The 23,177-nt window shown below is 38.5% G+C and overlaps 1 protein-coding gene across 1 annotated transcript in view; it reads right to left on the bottom strand.

The window, feature by feature from the left end:
- LOC139747411 (hemicentin-1-like) overlaps positions 1-11,455 on the bottom strand; it is a 206,042-nt gene extending 194,587 nt beyond the window's left edge. Inside the window, exons 1-2 of the mRNA XM_071659742.1 lie at positions 11,317-11,455; positions 7,141-7,683 (exon numbers count right to left, since the gene is read on the bottom strand). Coding sequence (XP_071515843.1) covers positions 7,141-7,645 — 505 coding nt within the window. The 5' untranslated portion in view covers positions 7,646-7,683; positions 11,317-11,455. The remainder of the gene's footprint in view (positions 1-7,140; positions 7,684-11,316) is intronic.
- Positions 11,456-23,177: the final 11,722 nt, after the last annotated feature.

Below are 23,177 nucleotides of genomic sequence, written 5' to 3'. Positions count from 1 at the left end.
TTTTTTTTTTGCTTTGTCGCTGTCTCCCGCGTTTGTGAGGTAGCGCAAGGAAACAGACAAAAGAAATGGCCCAACCCACCCCCATACACATGTATATACATATATCCACACACGCAAATATACATACCTACACAGCTTTCCATGGTTTACCCCAGACGCTTCACATGCCCTGATTCAATCCACTGACAGCACGTCAACCCCGGTATACCACATCGATCCAATTCACTCTATTCCTTGCCCTCCTTTCACCCTCCTGCATGTTCAGGCCACGATCACACAAAATCTTCTTCACTCCATCTTTCCACCTCCAATTTGGTCTCCCTCTTCTCCTCGTTCCCTCCACCTCTGACACATATATCCTCTTGGTCAATCTTTCCTCACTCATTCTCTCCATGTGCCCAAACCATTTCAAAACACCCTCTTCTGCTCTCTCAACCACGCTCTTTTTATTTCCACACATCTCTCTTACCCTTACATTACTTACTCGATCAAACCACCTCACACCACACATTGTCCTCAAACATCTCATTTCCAGCACATCCATCCTCCTGCGCACCACTCTATCCATAGCCCACGCCTCGCAACCATACAACATTGTTGGTTCCACTATTCCTTCAAACATACCCATTTTTGCTTTCCGAGATAATGTTCTCGACTTCCACACATTCTTCAAGGCTCCCAGAATTTTCGCCCCCTCCCCCACCCTATGATCCACTTCCGATTCCATGGTTCCATCCGCTGCCAGATCCACTCCCAGATATCTAAAACACTTCACTTCCTCCATTAAATTTTAGGGAGAATAAAAAGATGTTCTGGAAGGAGGTAAATAAAGTGCGTAAGACAAGGGAGCAAATGGGAACTTCAGTGAAGGGCGCAAATGGGGAGGTGATAACAAGTAGTGGTGATGTGAGAAGGAGATGGAGTGAGTATTTTGAAGGTTTGTTGAATGTGTTTGATGATAGAGTGGCAGATATAGGGTGTTTTGGTCGAGGTGGTGTGCAAAGTGAGAGGGTTAGGGAAAATGATTTGGTAAACAGAGAAGAGGTAGTAAAAGCTTTGCGGAAGATGAAAGCCGGCAAGGCAGCAGGTTTGGATGGTATTGCAGTGGAATTTATTAAAAAAGGGGGTGACTGTATTGTTGACTGGTTGGTAAGGTTATTTAATGTATGTATGACTCATGGTGAGGTGCCTGAGGATTGGCGGAATGCGTGCATAGTGCCATTGTACAAAGGCAAAGGGGATAAGAGTGAGTGCTCAAATTACAGAGGTATAAGTTTGTTGAGTATTCCTGGTAAATTATATGGGAGGGTATTGATTGAGAGGGTGAAGGCATGTACAGAGCATCAGATTGGGGAAGAGCAGTGTGGTTTCAGAAGTGGTAGAGGATGTGTGGATCAGGTGTTTGCTTTGAAGAATGTATGTGAGAAATACTTAGAAAAGCAAATGGATTTGTATGTAGCATTTATGGATCTGGAGAAGGCATATGATAGAGTTGATAGAGATGCTCTGTGGAAGGTATTAAGAATATATGGTGTGGGAGGCAAGTTGTTAGAAGCAGTGAAAAGTTTTTATCGAGGATGTAAGGCATGTGTACGTGTAGGAAGAGAGGAAAGTGATTGGTTCTCAGTGAATGTAGGTTTGCGGCAGGGGTGTGTGATGTCTCCATGGTTGTTTAATTTGTTTATGGATGGGGTTGTTAGGGAGGTGAATGCAAGAGTTTTGGAAAGAGGGGCAAGTATGAAGTCTCTTGGGGATGAGAGAGCTTGGGAAGTGAGTCAGTTGTTGTTCGCTGATGATACAGCGCTGGTGGCTGATTCATGTGAGAAACTGCAGAAGCTGGTGGCTGAGTTTGGTAAAGTGTGTGAAAGAAGAAAGTTAAGAGTAAATGTGAATAAGAGCAAGGTTATTAGGTACAGTAGGGTCGAGGGTCAAGTCAATTGGGAGGTGAGTTTGAATGGAGATATATATATATATATATATATATATATATATATATATATATATATATATATATATATATATATATATATATATATATATATATATATATATATATATATCTTTCTTTTCTTTCAAACTATTCGCCATTTCCCGCATTAGCGAGGTAGCGTTAAGAACAGAGGACTGGGCCTTGAGGGAATACCCTCACCTGGCCCAATTCTCTGTTCCTTCTTTTGGGGATAGGGGAGAAAGAATACTTCCCACGTATTCCCTGCATGTCGTAGAAGGCGACTAAAAGGGAAGGGAGCGGGGGGCTGGAAATCCTCCCCTCTCGTTTTTTTTTTAATTTTCCAAAAGAAGGAACAGAGAAGGGGCCAGGTGAGGATATTCCCTCAAAGACCCAGTCCTCTGTTCTTAACGCTACCTCGCTATCGCGGGAAATGGCGAATAGTATAAAAAAAAAAATATATATATATATATATATATATATATATATATATATATATATATATATATATATATATATATATATATATACATATATATATATATATATATATATATATATATATATATATATATATATATATATATATATATATATATATATTTGCCATTTCCCACGTTAGCGAGCTAGCACTGAGAACTGAGCTCAGAGCCTAAGAGGGAAGATCCTCACTTGGCCCCGTTCTCTTTTCCTTCTAGAGAAGTAACAACTGGAGGGAGGGATTTCCAACGCCCCCGCTCCCTCCACTTTTAGTCGCCTTTTACAACACGCAGGGAATACGTGGGAAGTGTTCTTTCTCCCCTATCCCATGGGATATATATATATATATATATATATATATATATATATATATATATATATATATATATATATATATATATATATATATATTATCCCTGGGGATAGGGGATTAAGAATACTTCCCACGTATTCCCTGCGTGTCGTAGAAGGCGACTAAAAGGGGAGGGAGCGGGGGCTGGAAATCCTCCCCTCTCGTTTTTTTTTTTTTTTAATTTTCCAAAAGAAGGAACAGAGGGGGCCAGGTGAGGATATTCCAAAAAAGGCCCAGTCCTGTGTTCCTAACGCTACCTCGCTAACGCGGGAAATGGCGAATAGTTTAAAAGAAAAAGAAAAAGAAAAAAAAAAAATATATATATATATATATATATATATATATATATATATATATATATATATATATATATATATATTCTAAATGGCTCATACGTCCCTTGCTCCTCCTGTCAGGTAATTTTCTGTCGCTCAAAGAAGTCTTTCCCTAATTCCTGCCCGAAGCTACAGCTTCTTTACCAACCATCCATGTGTTGCAATTTCAAATGTTTTTGCTGTCCATATTCACACACCTCGTTCAACTTTCACTTTTGATCTATGAGGTTTGTAACACATAAACTTTCCCTTTTCCTTGAATCTGTGTTGCTTCTCACTTCAGCAGTTTGTCCTTGAGAGTAGTCATTCAGTCAAATTTTTTTTTCGATATTAACAGATCACTCACCAAAGGGAATGGTCTGTAGATCAGCTCAACTTCGCGATCTCCTTTGCCCTTTTCCATTCTCTTGGCATGTCACCTTCCTCCTATGATATCTTGAACAACATCGCAATTCATTTGTGATCATTTCTGCACACTTAAACTTCAAGATCATGAATCTTATATGGATGGAGGCCCCAACATGAGGATCATGAGCCTTATATGGGTCAAGGTTCTTTAGCAGCGTGTCTTTTCAAGATATCTTAATTTTTTTTAAAGACCGCCTCCCCTTTCCATGTCACTGGTGTTTAAGCAATAGTGTCTTTCACTAAGAAAACGACTTTAAACCTGTTAATTGCACTTCCCATTCGTTACCATATCCTCTACAACTTTTCCATTAGAATTCCTACCGGCCTAGCTGCTCTGTAAGTCAACTTGGTGAATTTATGGAGAGGTTTTGGATTAACTCCTACCTTTATCACAATTATACTCTTAACGTTTCTCAGTTCCTCCTATCTTCTCCAGATGTTCCATGCTCTCATGCCTTTCAAATGGTGACTGGATGTAATGCCGCTTATATTATCTCCACAGAATATCCCTAAGTTTAAGGATACGCTTCGGAGAAGCTACAGGTAGCATTATAACCAGTAGGCATTTGATATTGTATAAGAGGAAGGAATAGATAGACGGATAAGAGAAATGTTAATATTAATATTGAGGACAACGGAAGGTTATCAGTTGTATATCCTTGGATTCGGGACTCAGTGAATACTGAACTGTTCAAATATACGTCCTTTTATTGTCACACTAATTAAGAAACTATTTTTGTACTGTTAAGATTATTTACTTACTTCCGATTCTAATGATATACAGTGATAGCAAACTCCGTGTTAGATACCGCTAAGTATCTATTCAGTTCGACGGTAGATTATAATTATAGGGCCCAGCGTGACTGCGGGATCTTAATTCATAAAAAAATATGATTTCCATATTTTACCCGTAAGGAATCGGGAAAACGAAATGCAATTTGCTCATACTTGCTAACTTTAGGTAAGAAAAAAGTAGATTATATCAAGGAATAAACAAAAGGTGCGATAATAAGTTCATCCAACCCCTCCACCTGAAGTACCTTGCCCTACTAACATTGTTAATGTCAAGAAACGAGAGAAGTTACAGGCTTACAACACGACCATGTAATAATAATCTGGGTCAAGGACCACTAACAACCTTCCCCCACACCCCTCCCCATAGCTACGATTACGTTTCCTGTGTAGCCTCCGTTTTGTGGCATCGCTTGTTTGGTTGCTGTGCGTGATCAGTCCTTGACATAGCCATCTTGATCTTTCTGCTACATATCATTCCAGACATGTAGCTTGCTGGAGTACATGTCAGGCAACACTACCAAAAAAAAATATTAGTTTGGTACCAATTTGATTTGTGCCGGATATCCGGGTTAACATCTGAGTACATCAATGATTTGATGAACCAGCGAGGACAGCAGCAAATAATGATCTGTTGCTCTCATGTTTTAGATCCCACCTTGCGACCAATACATTTACAACGATATTCATGACAAACTTTTTGGAAACTGGATAACTTAAGAACTACTTCATAAACATAAAGGATAATACGCGAGCTGTATCTCATATAACTTGCCTCTTCTTTGGTTGTCCACCTTCGTATCATACTGCAAGCGAGGTTGTAATAGGTGGCTGAATAACGTTTGTTCACTGTATAATTGTTGTACCGAGACTTTATCTGTCGCCATCCCTCACACCAAAATCAACGTCTTCCAAACTGGTATCATTCTAACCACGGTATAATAGACACAACAGACTGATCACAACGTCCGTTCCAAGAATTCATGTCGGTAATTACTTCCAAAAATAAAAGGTCTTTCGTGTACTCATAATAAAGGGCCATGATATCAAAACATGATACTGTATTTCATTCACCCCTAACCCTGGTGATCATATCTTATCTTTGCTTACGACAGAAATCAGAAAAAATTATTTCAAAATGTCCTTCTCTTCAGTATATAACAAATGATAGTAAGTTAACATTGTAAACAGCAGGCAGCCAATATTGCCAACTTAGTAATTGTCTACAATTTCTTGCTAAATATAGCATTATCACGAGACATATGAAGGCAATGTAAATTACGTTCACTGAGTGACATATTGAATACCCTCTTTGAAACACGTTCAATACACGATTATCACGATGAGTTGACATTTATCGTTATCTAATTTATAATAATGAGCTAATAGCCTAATGACCTGATGAGTGTTTTTGTTATTTTGTAGACTGCTGTTCACACAGAGGACGTGGAATACTACTTAATAAGCTAACACTTGGAAGATGAATTGAAACTAGTGTATCAGGAATTCATTAACCTCTTGAACCTCTCGGCAAATGACTCCCAGTGTTCCACCAACTTGACTCAGTACTCCGCCTGATGAGTAATACATGCAAGAAAAAACTAACATGAGTAAGACATATATGAAGCACTTTCGTATGGAATGGCTAGATGACGTTAGATATAAAAGCAGCCTCACAATGGACATGGAAATGAAAAAAAAAAAATCAAGCGTTGTAAGTTCAAATTATGCCAACTGACTGAAACAACCATCGTCCTCTGATTACAGCGACAAATGTTATAATCACGAACTGCTAGAGTGTGATGTCATAAATTGATACGAGGGAGGCTTGTAATCAGATATCAGAATCAGGGTGCTCATAATCATGGACTTTTTTTTGAGGAGGGTTTAGAATGGGTGCAACACACAAAAAAGGTCAAGGATTAACATACATATATGCATCGAAGTAAATGATCTATATAGTTTTACAACAAATTTTCAAAATTCAAGGTAGGTAACTTATTTACACAGCTCTGAGCAAGGGCAAATACTTGTGCTTGGAAGCCCACGCTCACAGTAATCATGTAACGATACCATAGACCAAAGAATAATTAACTGGAATAGCGCTAGATTCGAATAGAGAATGAAGTGACATTCTCATACACAGAAATAATCTTTTATCATGCTACTTTTGTAGCAACATTTCCCTCACGCTACATATTTTTTTTTTTTTCTAGCGGTATCTGAGGGTAGATCAAGCGACATTCTTATTTGGTTTGGCAACACTGCCTCAGCGTACCCGAGTCCCAGGTTGGGAATAAGATGTTAAACATGCCGGCGATGCACATGGCACTCATTAACCGGCGAGAATTTCCTCGCATCGTCTTATTTATTCGCATTCGAGTCAATTAAGACGTATGTCACCATCATGCTACTTTACAGTTGTAAACCTCAATTGAAAATAATGCAGAACCAAGCAAAAAGCTTTCATAATAAGTTAACCAAAATAGTCTTTTTCCTTAATGGCGTCATAACTTAATGAACGTTGTATAGACACGTAACCACATGTCTGCAAAAGCGCCGTCTACATATATCCTCACTTGCTCCAGTGCATTTTTTTTTTTTTTGCAAAGAAGTCTAGAGCTACAATAATCCAACATAGTGTACGATGCGCTAAGGTTGGGTGGATTTAGAATCTCGTATTCAAAAGTAAAAGGTGCAACAATGTTTATCTGAAACACCTCCATAACACCTATCAGACTAAATTTCCTGAAAGAGTTTAGAAACTAAAACAAGATTTATTGATCATAAAAGCAGGCGAAGAAAAGGATAGCCAACAAACTTACCTGGGTCATGGAATGGAACGAAGACATAGTTGTGGATGGGTCGCTCAAACTTTTCCAGCACTGTAGAGAGGATTTTACCCGCGCCATCTTTAACTTGTTGCATGTCGTCCGACATGGATCCCGTTGTGTCGAACACGAAGGCTAAGGTGGCGGCGCCCTCTTCCACTGGATCCCGTGAGCCCAGGTCTATGTAACCCTGTGAGAATTTCGCGCTCAGACTAGTTGGTGACGCAAGCTTGGTCGAAGAGGCAGTTCGAATCTTCTCCAGAATTTGTTCGTTTCCAAGCTCTGGGGTACTCCATTGGTGCTGTTGAAAACCGCTCGCCTGGCGACGAGATCTTTGTGTGAAGTTTTCATTCTTTAGAAAGTTATTAAATTCTTTTAAGTCTCTTTCAGGCATACAAAGAGCCTGTGGGTCCGTAGTATCTGGCAGGGCCCAGGCTGCCCACGAGAGCCCTTGCAGCAGGGCGGCCAGCAGGCACCGACTTCTTACCCTCAGGAACATTTTATCAAGTCCCTAATTGCACTTTCATTATACCATTCCTGTACAAAGATACCAAATATTAGAATATATCGGGACCCTCACCGAAAGCTGTTCAGATGTCACATCTTCATGATTTCCTTCAGTCAAAGCCACTGTCTTTGAACAACCTCCCACTCTTCTACAAAGACCTTACACTTTCAATTGCGTCTAGTACACAAAAACGAGCGATGGCGGATCATTTCATGTACAACAAACAGTAAAAGAATACCCCAGTATAACAAGCATGTTTTAAAGGAAAAAATCCTTTATCCTGTAAAGCTGACTCTACTCACTCATGTTAGCTCACTACAGAGAAGAAGGGAATTAGCCTTGAAGCAGTGCAGTTATAAATAGCTGTAGTGTGGAAGGCTGGCTAGGATGTGCAAGTCGCCATGGTGGTTGTTTGGAGTCTTACTCACCAACACAATTAACTTCCTCATGACAAGAAACTCAACACACACACACATACACACACACACACACACACACACACATGAAGGTTTGCAGTTTTCACATCTTAAACCAGAGTAAGAGCCGTGCCTTATATTACATTTCTTATTTTTGTATATCTGAAATCAGTTACATTTGGACCTGTCAATACGTCATTTCCTGAAGACGAAATCAAAATCCCATTACATTTCTTGTCCTTTCTATGTATCTGAAATCAGTCACTTCTGGACATGTCAATAGGTAATTTCTTGAAGACGAAATCAAAACTCAAGTCAATGAAGGCGGCTCAACGTCAAACCTGCATTTTGTCATTATGCAGAAACTAGTTACAAGGTAAATTGCAAAATATCTTTAGTATAATCTAGAGAAAGCAAAAAAGTCATGATAGCAGGTTGAATGTTCCCAAACAGCAATCCAATTGATACTGAAACTCAAGTGGACTTGAGAAGAAATGTTTTTTTAAGCTTTAACTCATAGTCCGACCCGTCACATAACACTTGACTAATGGTCCATATAACCAAAATCATTTGAACATATTCATAAACCTTACGACTGTGAGTAGATCACTCACACTTTCATCATATAATGTATCTAAAGACATTTTCAAATTCTCTAAGAAGTGAGATTAAGACGTGATTTCCAATTCGCTTACAAGGATTTTCTTTTTTCTTTTAGATGGGGAAGGGAGGCATGGAAACAATTCAGTATAACAAACTTGCCAGTTCATTAATGGCTACAGCTCTTAATGTTTTCTATCACGTAAATACATCTGAACGCTCTAAATCATCCTGAGAACCATGGCTACTGTCTAAACTACTACTAGCAAGATATCCAATCATTTCCATCATTGCAATATGGAAATATGTAGTTCTTTTAAACTTCGGCTTGTAAACGTTATTTAGGTATGGACGGTGTAATAGCATACGTATATAATACATGTCAAGACATGAAAGTCAGAACAGAACGGTACAGAAGCCGAGAGGAAGTTCATGTAAATATAAAGACAAAAGGTTCATCACCGTTGCACTGTCATAACAACGAACCTTGGTAAAGGGCTTACAAGATACATCACAGATGTCATACCCAGTCCGTGGCATAATTTGGCAACATTATCCGGTATACCTGAACTTATATCTTAATTCTCTCATTTTGTTGAAACGGTGTTCAAAATCGTCTCTTCGGACGAAGTACACATTACATCTATCTTTTGCTGGAAGTATATCAATACCGTACTTAATAAAACTGGTGTCTAACTTTAGCTAAATAGTCATTCACAGGAGTAAAGAACAAACCAGTTCATGGGACGAGGTTCTTCGTGGTTCATAGTTCACCATTGGACTGTGCCCCAGCCTGCAGGGTGCAAGCACGAGTGTGACTTTGTTATTGCTACACTCGTATGACTGCATCCTGTTTTATATTCTAATTCTCCAATTACATCATGTGTTATGCCTAGATTCTTCTGCCGCATCATGTTTATATCCAGGTTCTCCTCCATATGTTTGTCCCCAGGTTGGGTTACACAATATTTTGTAACCACATTCCTCTAGACGTGTTTTGTACCCATAGTCTCTTACTACACCTTTTTAATGAGATTGTTCTGCATCATACTTTGTACGGGTACTTATATCATCTTACATTAGGTTTTGTACTGCGCTGTGGTGTACCTAAAGGGGTTTAACAAGGATTGCCGATAACCAGTAATTTTGTGCACTGGACTTTTGATGTAGGTTACAGATTCTGACTCCGTAAACACTATTGTTGCGCATTTTTTATCTATATGTTTATATATATATATATATATATATATATATATATATATATATATATATATATATATATATGTCTATTCTTGTATATACCTCCCCAGTCTAAGCAGTGGTATGTATGTCAAGGGCACCATCTTCAGTAGATTAGGATTCTTTTTTTTCTTTTTAGTAAATCCTTGTAGCGTTATTCGTCTTTTTTTCACGGTCTGGTGTCCTCTAAAACATAAGGAACAATATTCACTGCCTAAAGAGTATTCTTTTTGTGGTAAGTAAAGTGCCGAATGGCAACATTTGTAATCTATCTTGAAAAAGTTTGACATTTAATACACATGCAGTAACGAACGCACTTAAATCTACCGCCTGTGGCAATATGCCTTCATATTAAATTTCTATCTTTTGGGGGGAAAAGGTTATATATATATATATATATATATATATATATATATATATATATATATATATATATAGCTTTTGTTTCAGCAATAAAACTGGGAGGGATTACTTTGCAGATGAGGAAAATATGCTGGGTAAAAGTATGTAATTCACTGATTACTATTAAATAGAAAGTTCTCATTTGTGTTTCCTTGAGAGCATACAGAGGAATATATAAGATAAGCAACTACTCCTGCAATTTCTCATACAAATATAGGAAAATTCGATCTCAATAATCAACTATATGAATTAAGTACTAAAATTATCAATATGAGTGACAAATGGATTCCAATTTGAGATAATAAGATTCATACAGGAGATAAGGAAATATCAATATGGGATCAAGTTAGAAGACAAAAGCTAGCGCGATGAGTTTTGGACCGATGCGACAATGGCTGGGTCTAAACTAAGAAAAGAAAAAAAAGTCTGGCGGACTAGGGAGCCTTCTCGTGTTTTCCACATTCTTCCAATATTCCAACATCATGAGATGCTCAACTTGTTTTCTTAGCAAATGAAAACATAACAATATGTTCCTATTGTCGTTTCTATTACAACTTTTACAGTTTGATTGAAATGGCTGTTTAAACTAGCAATGCAAATCAGAAACCACCGGAAGACTGACTCACAACGTTTTTTCTTGGTTAGATTAGGTTTGGTTTGATCTGATTGGGTTAGAGTACAAACCAAACTTAAGCTGGTGAAGTCTAATCTAACTTAACCTAACCTAGCTTTAAAAAACGTTTGGGAGACCTCCAGATGATCCATATATCTATCTATCTATCTATCTATATATATATATATATATATATATATATATATATATATATATATATATGTTGTGAGCTATCCGATTTAGGATATTCGAACTATATAGGCACTAAACCAGGGTTAGTTATCTGCTTGTACTTGTTCTCTATTGCTGTGTTCGTATAGGGAACAAGCTTCGAGTTCCGTGACCAGTTTAACTGTACATTTAAAGTACCGGATAAGGGTTTCTTCACTCACCACTAAATGAACAAGAACCGTTCACAAATAAGTGATGACTTCTTATCACTGTTTTTCCTTCAGCGATGACTATAATGTCGATACACAGGTAAAGAACACTTGCAAGACTATAGAGGGGTTTAGACACTTAGGTTGAGTGAAGAGGACAGAGGATAGCTTTCCTCAACACCTTCACTCTCCAACCCTTGGCCTTGACTGAGCACAGGGTCCTATTCCATGCCCGGGCGTCCTCCTCCCTTGCCCCAGCACCCTCTCATGGTGCCAGCGATGCCACAGCAGTACACTCCATGCTTGTAGACAAGTCAACTTGACACGATTTATCAATGTACATATTCACAGAGAAGGTAGATTATATAGCACTCAAAGAAAACTTGTAAAGCAAGAACTCTTTAGTCTTTCGCATCAGACGCCTAAGGCCGCCAAATGTGGCAACTTTGTAATGTAAACAGTGAAAAAAATAGCCTACATTCCTTTGTCTGTTCCGCTGTTGGCCTATATATGTTATTATTTTATCATACATCATATTTGTATCTATTGTAAGTCGCCGTCCTTCTAATATTATTCATTTCATATATTTGTTACACTGAAATACCAGGTACAGGCACAGGGATGTTTTCTCAATGCACACTTCCATATTCCCTATATAGCACTTATAGAAACATTTCATTTTTAGTATTCAATTAATAGTAGTTTACATAGCTTTCCTTTCGTGTTTATCTATATTATTTTATTCATTATACTTGATCGCCGCTTCCCGCATCAGCAAGGTGGTGCCAGGAAACACGAAAAAAGTCCACATCCGCTTACATCCATCCTCCAGCTGTCACATATAATGCAATGAAACCACAGCACCCTATCCATAACCAGGCCCCACAGACCTTTCCATGGTTTACCACAGACGCTTCACATACCCTGGATCAGTCCACTGACAGCACATCAACCCCATTATACCACATCGTTCCAGTTCGCTCTATCCCTTGCACGCCTTTCATCCTCCTGCTTGTTCAGGCGCCAGATTGATCAAAATATTTTTCACTGCATTCTTCTCTCTCCAATTTGGTCTCCCTGTTCTCCTTATTCCCACAACTTCTGATACATATATCCTCTTTGTCAGTCTTTCCTCATCCATTCTCTCCATATATTATAACCATTTCAGCACACCTTTAGCTCTTTCATCCACATTATTTTTATTACCACACATCTCTCTTAGCTCTTCATTAACTACTCGATCGAACCACCCTCCTCTACACAGTGTTACTCAGGTTGTTGAAGCTCGTAATATCTTAACCCATCCATAGTATACGGGATGGTAAAGAAATAAATTAAAACTAACACTAAACAATTTGCATATTACCAGCCACTCATTGTTTGCATATACATTTGAAATAACGTTCCTTTGCTTGCTCTTGTTCCATTTGCTCATTAAAAAGCTGCCGAGATGTAGTTTTGATGAATACCAGACAATGATTATAAAATACTGATGGCCTATAACGATCAAGGAAAAAAAATCACTGAATGTGAAATCTATCCTCTTCATCAGCACAACATTTGCTGAATCGTCACCAAGATAAGCATATCCCGTCATTAATCTCATGTAACATTATTCAAAATTCTTCACTTAATAAGAGGAAGGTAACACATCAAGCAACCACCACCTACTCTCGGAGAGTCGGAGTGTGTTCAGGCACCATGACCATCTCTGCGCTGGGCAAGGGAGTCCGTCAGGCTCTGGTGGTAAGGCAATTTTACGCCCCCGTGGTGCCCGTCTGGCAGAAATTTACCAATTATGTGGATGGTCTGATGTCTCATCCTCGGTCACTCCATGTATTGTTTAATCACTTACCTGTTTAATCTTGTCTGCCTCCTCTTTACAGTATCAGGTTCACTTTTGCATTGTATCTCTAATTACCTATGCCAACGCAAGAGCTACCTTCTCTTCACATTTCCATTAACTGTAAATTGTCTTGATTACGTAAACCGTGATTCATCGCTTCTCTCGTGCATTATGTTCATTTATGTTCAGGCAAAAACTAGGCCAGCATGAGGTGCTCACAGACGACACACTGACCCACAGTAACTTGCTAAGGTATATTTTCTTCCAATACTAAACACTCAAATCGAGCCGATCTTTTTTTTTTTTTTTTTTTACATATATTCCCCGATTTCGTTTTACTTTCAGGTTTACAATGACTCTGCTACCATAAACACGCACATAATACACATAATAATCTAGGATCTGGTCGTGGTGCTAGGGACACAATGAAGAAAAACTGAAGACAAAAGTGTTGTGGAAGAACACATTGTATCACAAAGAATTTAGCGTTTTTTTTCTTTTTGTTACTCGGTTGTTAAATCTAATCATAAATATTACTCATCAAGAAAATTGGATACAGCTGCTGTACAGAAGTTTATTTTGCAACCGGCAATCATTTTTTGACAGAAGTGCGTCTATCATATTTAATAACAAAACTGTCGATAGCAGTAAAGAAGTTTTCTTCCTTGAAATAGATGATTTTACGAAAGTGGCCGCTCCCACTTTCGTAACGCTCATGGATACACATATACACAAAATAATGAAAACATATTAACCGCAAGAGTTTGGAATCCATGTTTGTTTGGACAGACATCTATCAAAACTGTCCTGTCCCAATGAACTCAGCAGAAACTAGGTTACATATTAATCGCCACCTTTTTTTTGATTTTATGAAGAATGTTGGCATAAGATCCTTTTTTTTTTTAGCCCTTTGTTGTTTGATGTTCTTTAACATTTCAGCCCTTCGCTAGTTAGGTAATTAAACATTATCATTAATATCGTTATCACTTTCATTATACTATCATCATTAGATCCAATTTCATTAGCCATGAAGCCTGCAGAGTAATTTTGACTTTGTCCAGTGTTTGCAATTCCAGAAAAGTATGTTGATGTATCTCTGTACCTGAGAATGATTCCCTTGGTTACTTAGAAGTCCAAACTAGAATAAGAAAAGGCTGTTGTGTATCTATTTCAAAAGGTGACTTTTTTTTTTTTTTGCTGTACTGGAGCGAAAGCAAGAGGAAAACTGGATTTTCCCTATTTATTAATTTCCTTGGTTTAGAGTCTTTCAACTTACAAGACTGTAGAACAGCAGTCGTGCAAAATTGTGGTATGAACCTTGATGGCGTAAAGTGATGAGTTGTGATTGGTAAGGTTGCTAACTGGCTATCATCCGTTACCTGACGACCTCGCGAGTGAAGTGCTTGTTTGAATAATGGCCCCTTGTTGTGGCCCATGATCTTTCCGCTATCCTGTACCAGTAATTCAAGGTGTCTCTCTACTTGTGATCACTTGTTAACCCCGTCAGAAGCACTGGTTTATTCTTCAGTATGCGTTCATCACACACATCTTGATCTTATCAAGTGCCAGACTTCAAAGTCACAATATGTCGTCTCAGCAGACTTGAGGAGATGATCTCATGGGAGGTGTTGACTGTAAGGAACCTCCAGTAATGTAGCAGGAACATTTCTCGGTTATTGTGGTGTGTGATGCAAGAGCGGCCATGTTTATGGTAATGCTATTTAAGAAGTTCAGTACATTTGCACTGCTCACTCACTGTCGACTGGTGATATACTTAATCTAAGGAAAATGTGTATATTTTCAAGAGGAATGGGACACTCTACAATTAGTATAATATTGTTGGTGAGATTGAGTATACATCATGGACGTTTGCTTTAATAGAAAAATGCTTTAAACCCAGAGTGGGCAATAATAGGGTGTGGGATGATGGCCTTTGCAGCAGTAGCAGCAGCGAAGCAGTAGTAACAACAGTAGTGTAAACAGCATCAAGATGTAGTGCAGATGTCCTTTGTCTAGCTGAAAAAAAAAGGTTGGTGTCGGCTGGTACGATGAGGTGTCTTCATTACAGTAGCAACAGTTTTAGCAAGCATTACACTGAAAGGCATTAATTAATTATCTGTACGGTGTAGTATTTACAGACTCGCTAACAATCTCATTAATGCTCTAAAAATCGAATAGCATTATCAATTATAATTATCATTTGTTCTAAACCATTATGGTACATTCTCGATATGACTATTGGCCGAGGGCTGTACAGTGTCACGTGCCTGGTGAATGGCGTTTATCGCCCGGCTCTCAGGTTCTTTGGCTCTTGTTCATTCGCCTCTTTCGACCTGACCACACATTATAGTACGTTCCTTTACTCCCCCTTCCCTTTTATTGACCTCATCTCCCCTACTGACGGGAACCCTGTGCCGGGAAAAAGATTTTGTGACCCTAGGTTATGATAGGCGGGCCTTTGACCAAAAGGTTTAATGTGAAAAGGTTAGCTGAATAGTAAGTCATCATACCGCCATGTTTGAGGATGTTACTGTCGTGCTTCAGGGCCGTACTGTCGTGCTCAAGGGGTGAAAGGTTTGGTTCTGCTGTTGCTGCCACTGGGTTTTTACCAAGGTCGGCTGACACGCCACCACTGTAAGCTTCATGTATGCTGTAAAAATTAATTTAGAGAACTCCCAGCAGCATGAACATCTGCGAACAACTATCTATGTATTTTCCTGTAAACATGAATGTCCGTCACATAGATAAACGACGATATCTTGATAAAAAGAATTGTGTTATGTGCCGCTTGGCTGTGGTGTGGCTGTTAGGGTTGGGGAGGGGGAGGGGAAAGAACAGAGAGCTCACTGTGCCCTCAGGAGCCGCCGCCCCAACCCACCCCCCCGAGGGGAAGGTGTCGGCCTGAGTGGTGCCCCGTGGAAGTGTGTGATGCCCCAGGGAGGAGGGTCGGGATGATGGCCTGGGGAGGAGGGTGGGATGAATCCCTGGGAGTAGGGTGGGGTCATGTCCCTGAGGGGAGGAGGAAACCTGACACCCAAGCCTACGTCACCGGCCGCCCAACCCTCGCTCAGCTTCTCCTTGCTCTGTTCCACTCCCACTCGTATTTCTGCTTCCTTTATCTCTCCCTCAGTATTGTTCCTCTGCTCTCCCATTTCCCACTTTAACTCGCGCATCTCCATTCCACTATTTCGTGTTCGTCCCACATTTCTTTATCGTTATCATGTGTTCCCTCCACTTCCTTCTTCACCCATTTTACATAGACTGTTCTCTCCTGCCTACTTCGCCTACTTTCCCATTTACGTTGCTTTCCTGCGTTTCTCCATCTCTGGTACTATCCTACACTTCAAAAGTCTATTCAAAAGAAGATATTTTCCTCATTAACAGGTGAATTCAGTAGTCGGACTGACTGATCTCCAATTGGGCCTCTACGTTTACTTATTCTAATATCAGCAGAGTTTAGCAATCATGTGCCTGATGGCAACACACTGACTATATCGAGCATTAGATTGGAAATGAAAGTGAAATCCCTCATGAAGCAGTGAAGAAATTATTGTTGGCACGTAGAATTAGGTTACATCGATATACGTGAACCAAGAGTGGTTTACTATATTTGAGTGGGCGCATGTTGGTGGGTCCACATTGTTTTGTGAGCATGCGTCTTAGTGTGCCAATGTTCTTTGATGGGCCTGAACCACTTCATCCGTCCCTTGTCTAATCCACCACTGAACTAAGTAAATTACTGGCTCTACTCTCATTAATCAATGAATCAAACTCACAGTAATGGCTGTAAATACTTTCATCAAGGATGAAGTTCAGTGAACCATTACTTTACACTTTCATATGAAGTCACAAACCCAAATTCAAAACTGCATATTAATTATCCCACAATTATTGACTTTTCCTATGTTCAAATTTGAGGGGCAGTGTGGTTCATCCAGGTACGTATATGTTGAGAACACCTTACCAAATGTATCTTTATCCATATACTGTAGTGAGAATAAACTTTCAAATTCTAGAATTCAATTATATCCCTCTTTACATACTTCTTTTACTCCATTCCACGAATGTAATCTTCCATCCACTAGATACTTTTTTTGAACAATAAATGGAGAGTTCAACGCATTAATCCCAATCTCCTGAACTTTCTATGACATCAAGTAACCTTTTAAACCTTAGTAATCTGTGGGCATTCTCCTCGGAAGTAAGTTTATTTCAACCATTCACCAGCTTACCTTTAAACCAGTATTTCCATCCTTTTCAAGTAACAATTTGCCAAGTTTTCTCTCATTTCCTCTGGTTATGCTGGTGCTACACATCTTGAAGAGCTGTTCACTATCAGTATTGTCAACCTGATTTAGAAACTTGAAGGCTGTTAGTAGGTCACCCACATCTCTTTGTTTGCCTCCATGGTGGACAGCTTTGTAGCTCTCAGCATCTCATTGCAACTTAGTCCAATTATATCAGGAACCATTTTAGTTTCTCATTCACTGTAATCTTTGTGCCTTTTTAGATGTACATACCAGCCTTGCAGTGCAAATTCAGTTTTGGTTTGTTGTAAATAATTTCCCAAAGAAAAATACGTGTGCATGTCATAAACCATTTGTAAGTTATGGAGAAGTTCTACTCCTATGGAACCCAATCTCTCGAAATTTTGCTGCTCTCATACATCTATGGAACCCCCTCTCTTGAATGCTTGCTACACTCATACATCTATGGAACCCCATCTCTCGAATGTTTGCTACTCTCATATGAGCTTTCAAACTTCTATATGCAATCTGCATTCCTAATTTCATCAATCAATTTATTTCATTAAACAATACTTTTTTATTATGAAGCACAGTAGATTTACATACATACACACAAACACAAACATACACACAGAGGGGTGACCTGATCATAACCACTAAGTTTTAAAGCCAAATTGATGACACAGACAGTAAACAGCACTTCAAAAGTTGTAGGAATAGGACAAGTAGAGGACACACAATGAAATTAAAGAAGCATTTGAAATTACATAACAAAGCATATTATTTATAAGAGTGGTGGATGAATGGAATAAAGTGACTAAAGATATGGTCAATGCACACAACATACATAAATTTAAGAAGCTTCATGATGGTAGATAATGTTCAAAAGATGGTGACCCATGAATGAAATAATCCCTTCCTGTACATTAAACAAATAGGTTAATACACATTTGTTAATGGCAGCAATTTATCAGCTAATGATGCTATTCCAATAGTTTTGTAAATTTTCTAAATTCTTTATTCTTACAGATACTTCAGGAAAATTTTGTCAACATAATTCAGTTGAAAAGGTAATTATGAATTGCTGAAATTTCATCTAGAAATGTTAAAACTAGTTTGGTAATTTGGAGAATTGATAATGATGGATTACATGTGCTACTGATCCAAAATACTATACAATAATATCATTATAAGTTTATTAAATGATTTTTCTAGTATAGATTTACAGAAAATTAACAACATTTAGAGCCTGCATTTGGTTTACAAAATATTGTCAAAGTTACAAAATACTCAGACAACATTCTAGAGGCCTTTGTTTCTAAAATTTGTAAAATTCACAATTCTGAACATCAATTGTTGCTAAGAAAGTGCAAATCTTGGTCTGTTTTGTAATAATTTAAATTTTGCTCATTGTGCCTAACATAAATCCACACACCTTTTCTGAAACCATATTGCTCCCCAATTAGCTGCTCGACATCACTCTCTCAATAACCATTTCTCCACGAACCTCACAAACTGTACTTAAAAGAGAGATGTACCACTATATTTTGGACATGAATTGTGTCTCCATTGTCTGTATTCAAGGGCACCATAATAATCTGCCAGTCATTTTGGTTCACTCTGGGCCATACATAAGTCAAAACAGTGTGCACAACCAGCAAACATCACCACCTCCTTCCTTGAGGAATTACTGTTATCCAATCCATTACTTGCACTTCATCATATTTTATCCCACACAAAGCTTTCTTTATCTCACCTTTCTTTACCATCCCATTTGCCATGACTCTCTCACTCCACATATCACTATTTCCCCAACACATTTCCCCCCACACCATCAGACACATTAATTTCATTTCATCCCACTATTCTCACACTACTCATTAGTCAAAATATTTTCCTATTTTCTCCAGTTCTCATTCATCCTCTTTTACAGCTTTCATAACTTGATTTCTTGATATTTTTGCTCATACTCCTCCCAATCACTCTCACTTTCTTTGCAGGTACTGTCCACAAATCTTCCTTTTCTGGTTAATTAGTAATTCAACTTCATTAATTTTAAAGCATGTCAATGTCCCACACACCTCAAAATGTCACCCTATGACATTCTTCACTCCTACTTCCCTTGTATCCTTAAAGGCGACTTTTTCAAGCCTGCTTACATTCTCCACTTCTTTTGCATGCACATCATTTCCTCATTTTCTGAAGCCATCATGAACTTTTACTCTGCCCTCCAGCAAGAAAGGTTCAGGCATTCCCTCTGCCATCCATCTCAGCATGTTCACATACAATTGTGTATCGATTGTACACCTATCAATTGACACACACAACCAATATCAGTTGACCCCCAACCTCCTCACCCATGTATACTTGTTGACATAGCTTTTCTAGAACCACATATTCCTACTCACCCATCATCTTTCAGCACACCAGTTTTACCATTTCTTCAAATATATCAGCAACCCCCTTTGCCCCCTGATTACACCCTTCATTGCAATTTCACCAACCTTAGCATTCAGGTGTAACAACACCATTATCTCATCTCTTGCATCAAAACTGCAAAAACCACTCACTCAGCTCCTAAAATGCATTCCTTTAATCTTCACTCCACTGGTTTCATGGTGCAAAAGCACAAACATTCACCTCTTCTCATAGTCTACTTACATTCTAGTCACTTTCTTGTACAGACCACTATGCATCAAAAGTGTCACCCCTTTCTTGGCTCTTAACCTGTCATTACCCATGTACTTTACCCCTTGAACATTCCTTAACCCTTCAGAGCCAAGACATGTAGGTTTGTCTAATTATATAGCATCTATCACATTTTTTTTTATCCAAGTTATAAACACACACATTCAGCCACCCCAGCCTGAACTTTCTAACATATCCTCACTTGGTCCCTCCTGTTTCATCATTCAGAAACTAATCTCCAGTCCCCAGTTTCAACCGCTCTTAACTTGCCTTTAATAGCAAGAGATATGTGGGTAGTATTTTCTTTTCTCTATCTCTAGGGATAGGGAAGAAAATTGAAGATGATTTGAAAGTACATCCAAACAAAATGTTTGGAGAAATTCTGCAAAGCTATCTCATACATTCACAAGATGGCATATACAGAAATTCTTTATGATACACACTAATTCTTTTGCGACTTTAAAAGTGATGAACTTCATATTTCCTTCAGCAATCTACTATGAATTTTTCAAGTAACTTATTTGTATAAATTTTACACAATTTCAAATGTATGGTATATTTCTGTCAGCATCAAGGAATATTTTCTACATTAGAAATAGGATTATGTTCAATATATGTTACAACAGAGAGATCATTTTGTCTCTGCTCAATATGTTTGTCATTTGGATCCCAAGGCAGACAAACATGAGGTTAATTAAGAATCTCATATAATCTGCAATATTTTATTACTGAATCCTAACCTTACTAAATGTCTAGACGCGTGTGCTACCGCGTGGTCGGGTGAGGACTGGGTGGTGAACTGACGTCAAGAGTAATAATGATAATGACCATTGCACGGGGCACAGGAGACACTTTGTACTGCTGAGGACCGCCACCAACACTATCCCTAAGTCTCAGGGGCAGAACACACAGCCCTAGTGCAGTAATACCTACAATAAAATGGTCCTGTTCCAGCCTGCCCTCAAGCTTGGCTCTAGCTGCCCTCTGGCTAGGACACTTTTAAGAAAGTGCCTAAGATTTCCTGGGTTAAAACAAATAAAAGAGATATAATAATACTACTAATCTACAATATCACTTATGCAGTTACCCAAAGAATGGGTTTCTGATGGAAAGAAACTATAATATGTTTAGGTAAAATCTGTAAAGTTAAAAATCATAGCCTTACAAAAGACTGAGTGAGGTCAGGGTTGAGGGCCGGCTTGGAGTGGTCACGGTACCACCTGAAAAATAAACCTTTACAACGAGCATTACCGCAACCTAAACCATTCTGTAGGTATATGGCCCAAACTACACCTACATATTTCAAATGGCAAAGGGTCTATGAAAACCTGAATACACAAGATGGATAAATCAAGGATTTTAAGGGCTAGTGTGCGAGATAAATGAATACTAACAGTATAACTGTATAGTAATCACATACGGAACAGCTAATCTTGGCTAACATACAGAGGTTTGTGCAAGAAAACTAAACTATTTGACAGGTTGGTTAAATGACCTTTCATATACCCCCACTCCAAATATCTTTATACATACATACATATATATATATATATACATATAAGTATATTTTTGTTCATACTATTCGCCATTTCCTGCGTTCGCGAGGTAGTGCTAAGAACAGAGGACAGAGCCTTTAAGGGAAATTCTCACTTGACCCCATTCTCTGTTCCTTCTTTTGGAAAATTGAAAATGAGAGGGGAGGATTTCCAGCCTCCCATTCCCTCCCCTTTTAGTCGCCTTCTACGACACGCAGCAAATATGTGGGAAGTATTCTTTCTCACCTATCCCCAGGGATTATATACATATATATTCATTTTTTTTTTCACATATTTGCCATTTCCCGCATTAGCAAGGTAGGATCAAGAACAGAGCCTTTGAGGGAAAATCCTCACTTGGCCCCCTTCTCCGTTTCTTCTTTTGGAAAAGTAAAAACTGGAGGGAAGGATTTCCAGCGGCAAAAAAAAAAAAAAAAAGAAAAGAAAAAAAAAAAACATACATACATATATACATACACACTCAATACACATACATATACATATCAACATATACACATAAACATATATACATATATACATATATATATATATATATATATATATATATATATATATATACATATATATTATATATATATACGTATCATTACATATTATACATGAACGCCATTTACCATGTTAGAGGTAGCGCCAGGAGACAGACAAAGAAAGACCCATTCCTTGACATACATACACACATATACACGTACATATACATACAAGCATATATACATATATAAACATACATACATACATACACATCCACAAACATATATACATATGTACATATTCATACTTGCTCACCTTTATCCATTCCCAGTGCCACCCCACCCCACATATATGAGTGCTGCTGCACCCTGCCTGCTCAAAGTTATACCACGAGTGAAAAGTCATTTTTGGTGAGGCTGTCACTGGGAATACAGTCTCCGCAAAGATGTTCTCACTCCAATGGAATTCACTCTTCCCTATTACTGTAAGAGCCTTTAGAAAGAGTCCTGGGCAACACAGACTCATTCTTTCAAAATAGTCCCACGGTATGTATGGAAATATATATATATATATATATATATATATATATTTGACATTACACATGACAGCTAGAGACTGAGCGTGAATAAATGTGGCCTTTCTTGTCTTTTCTTGGCACTACCTCATGTGTGTGTGTGTGTGTGTGTGTGCGTGGAGGGGGGATTGCTATTTCATGTGTAGCGGGGTCGCGACAGGAATGTAAGAAGGCAGCAAGTATGAATATTTACATGTGTACATATGTGTATGTATATGCATGTATATGTTGAAATGTATATGTATGTGTGTATGGGCGTTTATGTATATACATGTGTACATTGGTGGGTTGGGCCATTCCTCATCTGTTTCCTTGCACTTCCTTGCTGACGCAAGAGACGTCAATTGATCGAGCAAGTAATGAAGGGGCAAGAGATATGTGTGGTAATAAAAAGAGTGTGGTTGCGAGAGCAGAAGAGGGTGTGTTGAAGTGGTTTGGACACAAGGAGAGAATGAGTGAGGAAAGATTGACAGAGAGGATATGTGTGTCAGAGT

The sequence above is a fragment of the Panulirus ornatus genome, chromosome 68 (assembly GCF_036320965.1).
Source record: "Panulirus ornatus isolate Po-2019 chromosome 68, ASM3632096v1, whole genome shotgun sequence".
Taxonomy (NCBI): domain Eukaryota; kingdom Metazoa; phylum Arthropoda; class Malacostraca; order Decapoda; family Palinuridae; genus Panulirus; species Panulirus ornatus.
This window is presented reverse-complemented; position numbering and strand designations above follow the sequence as displayed.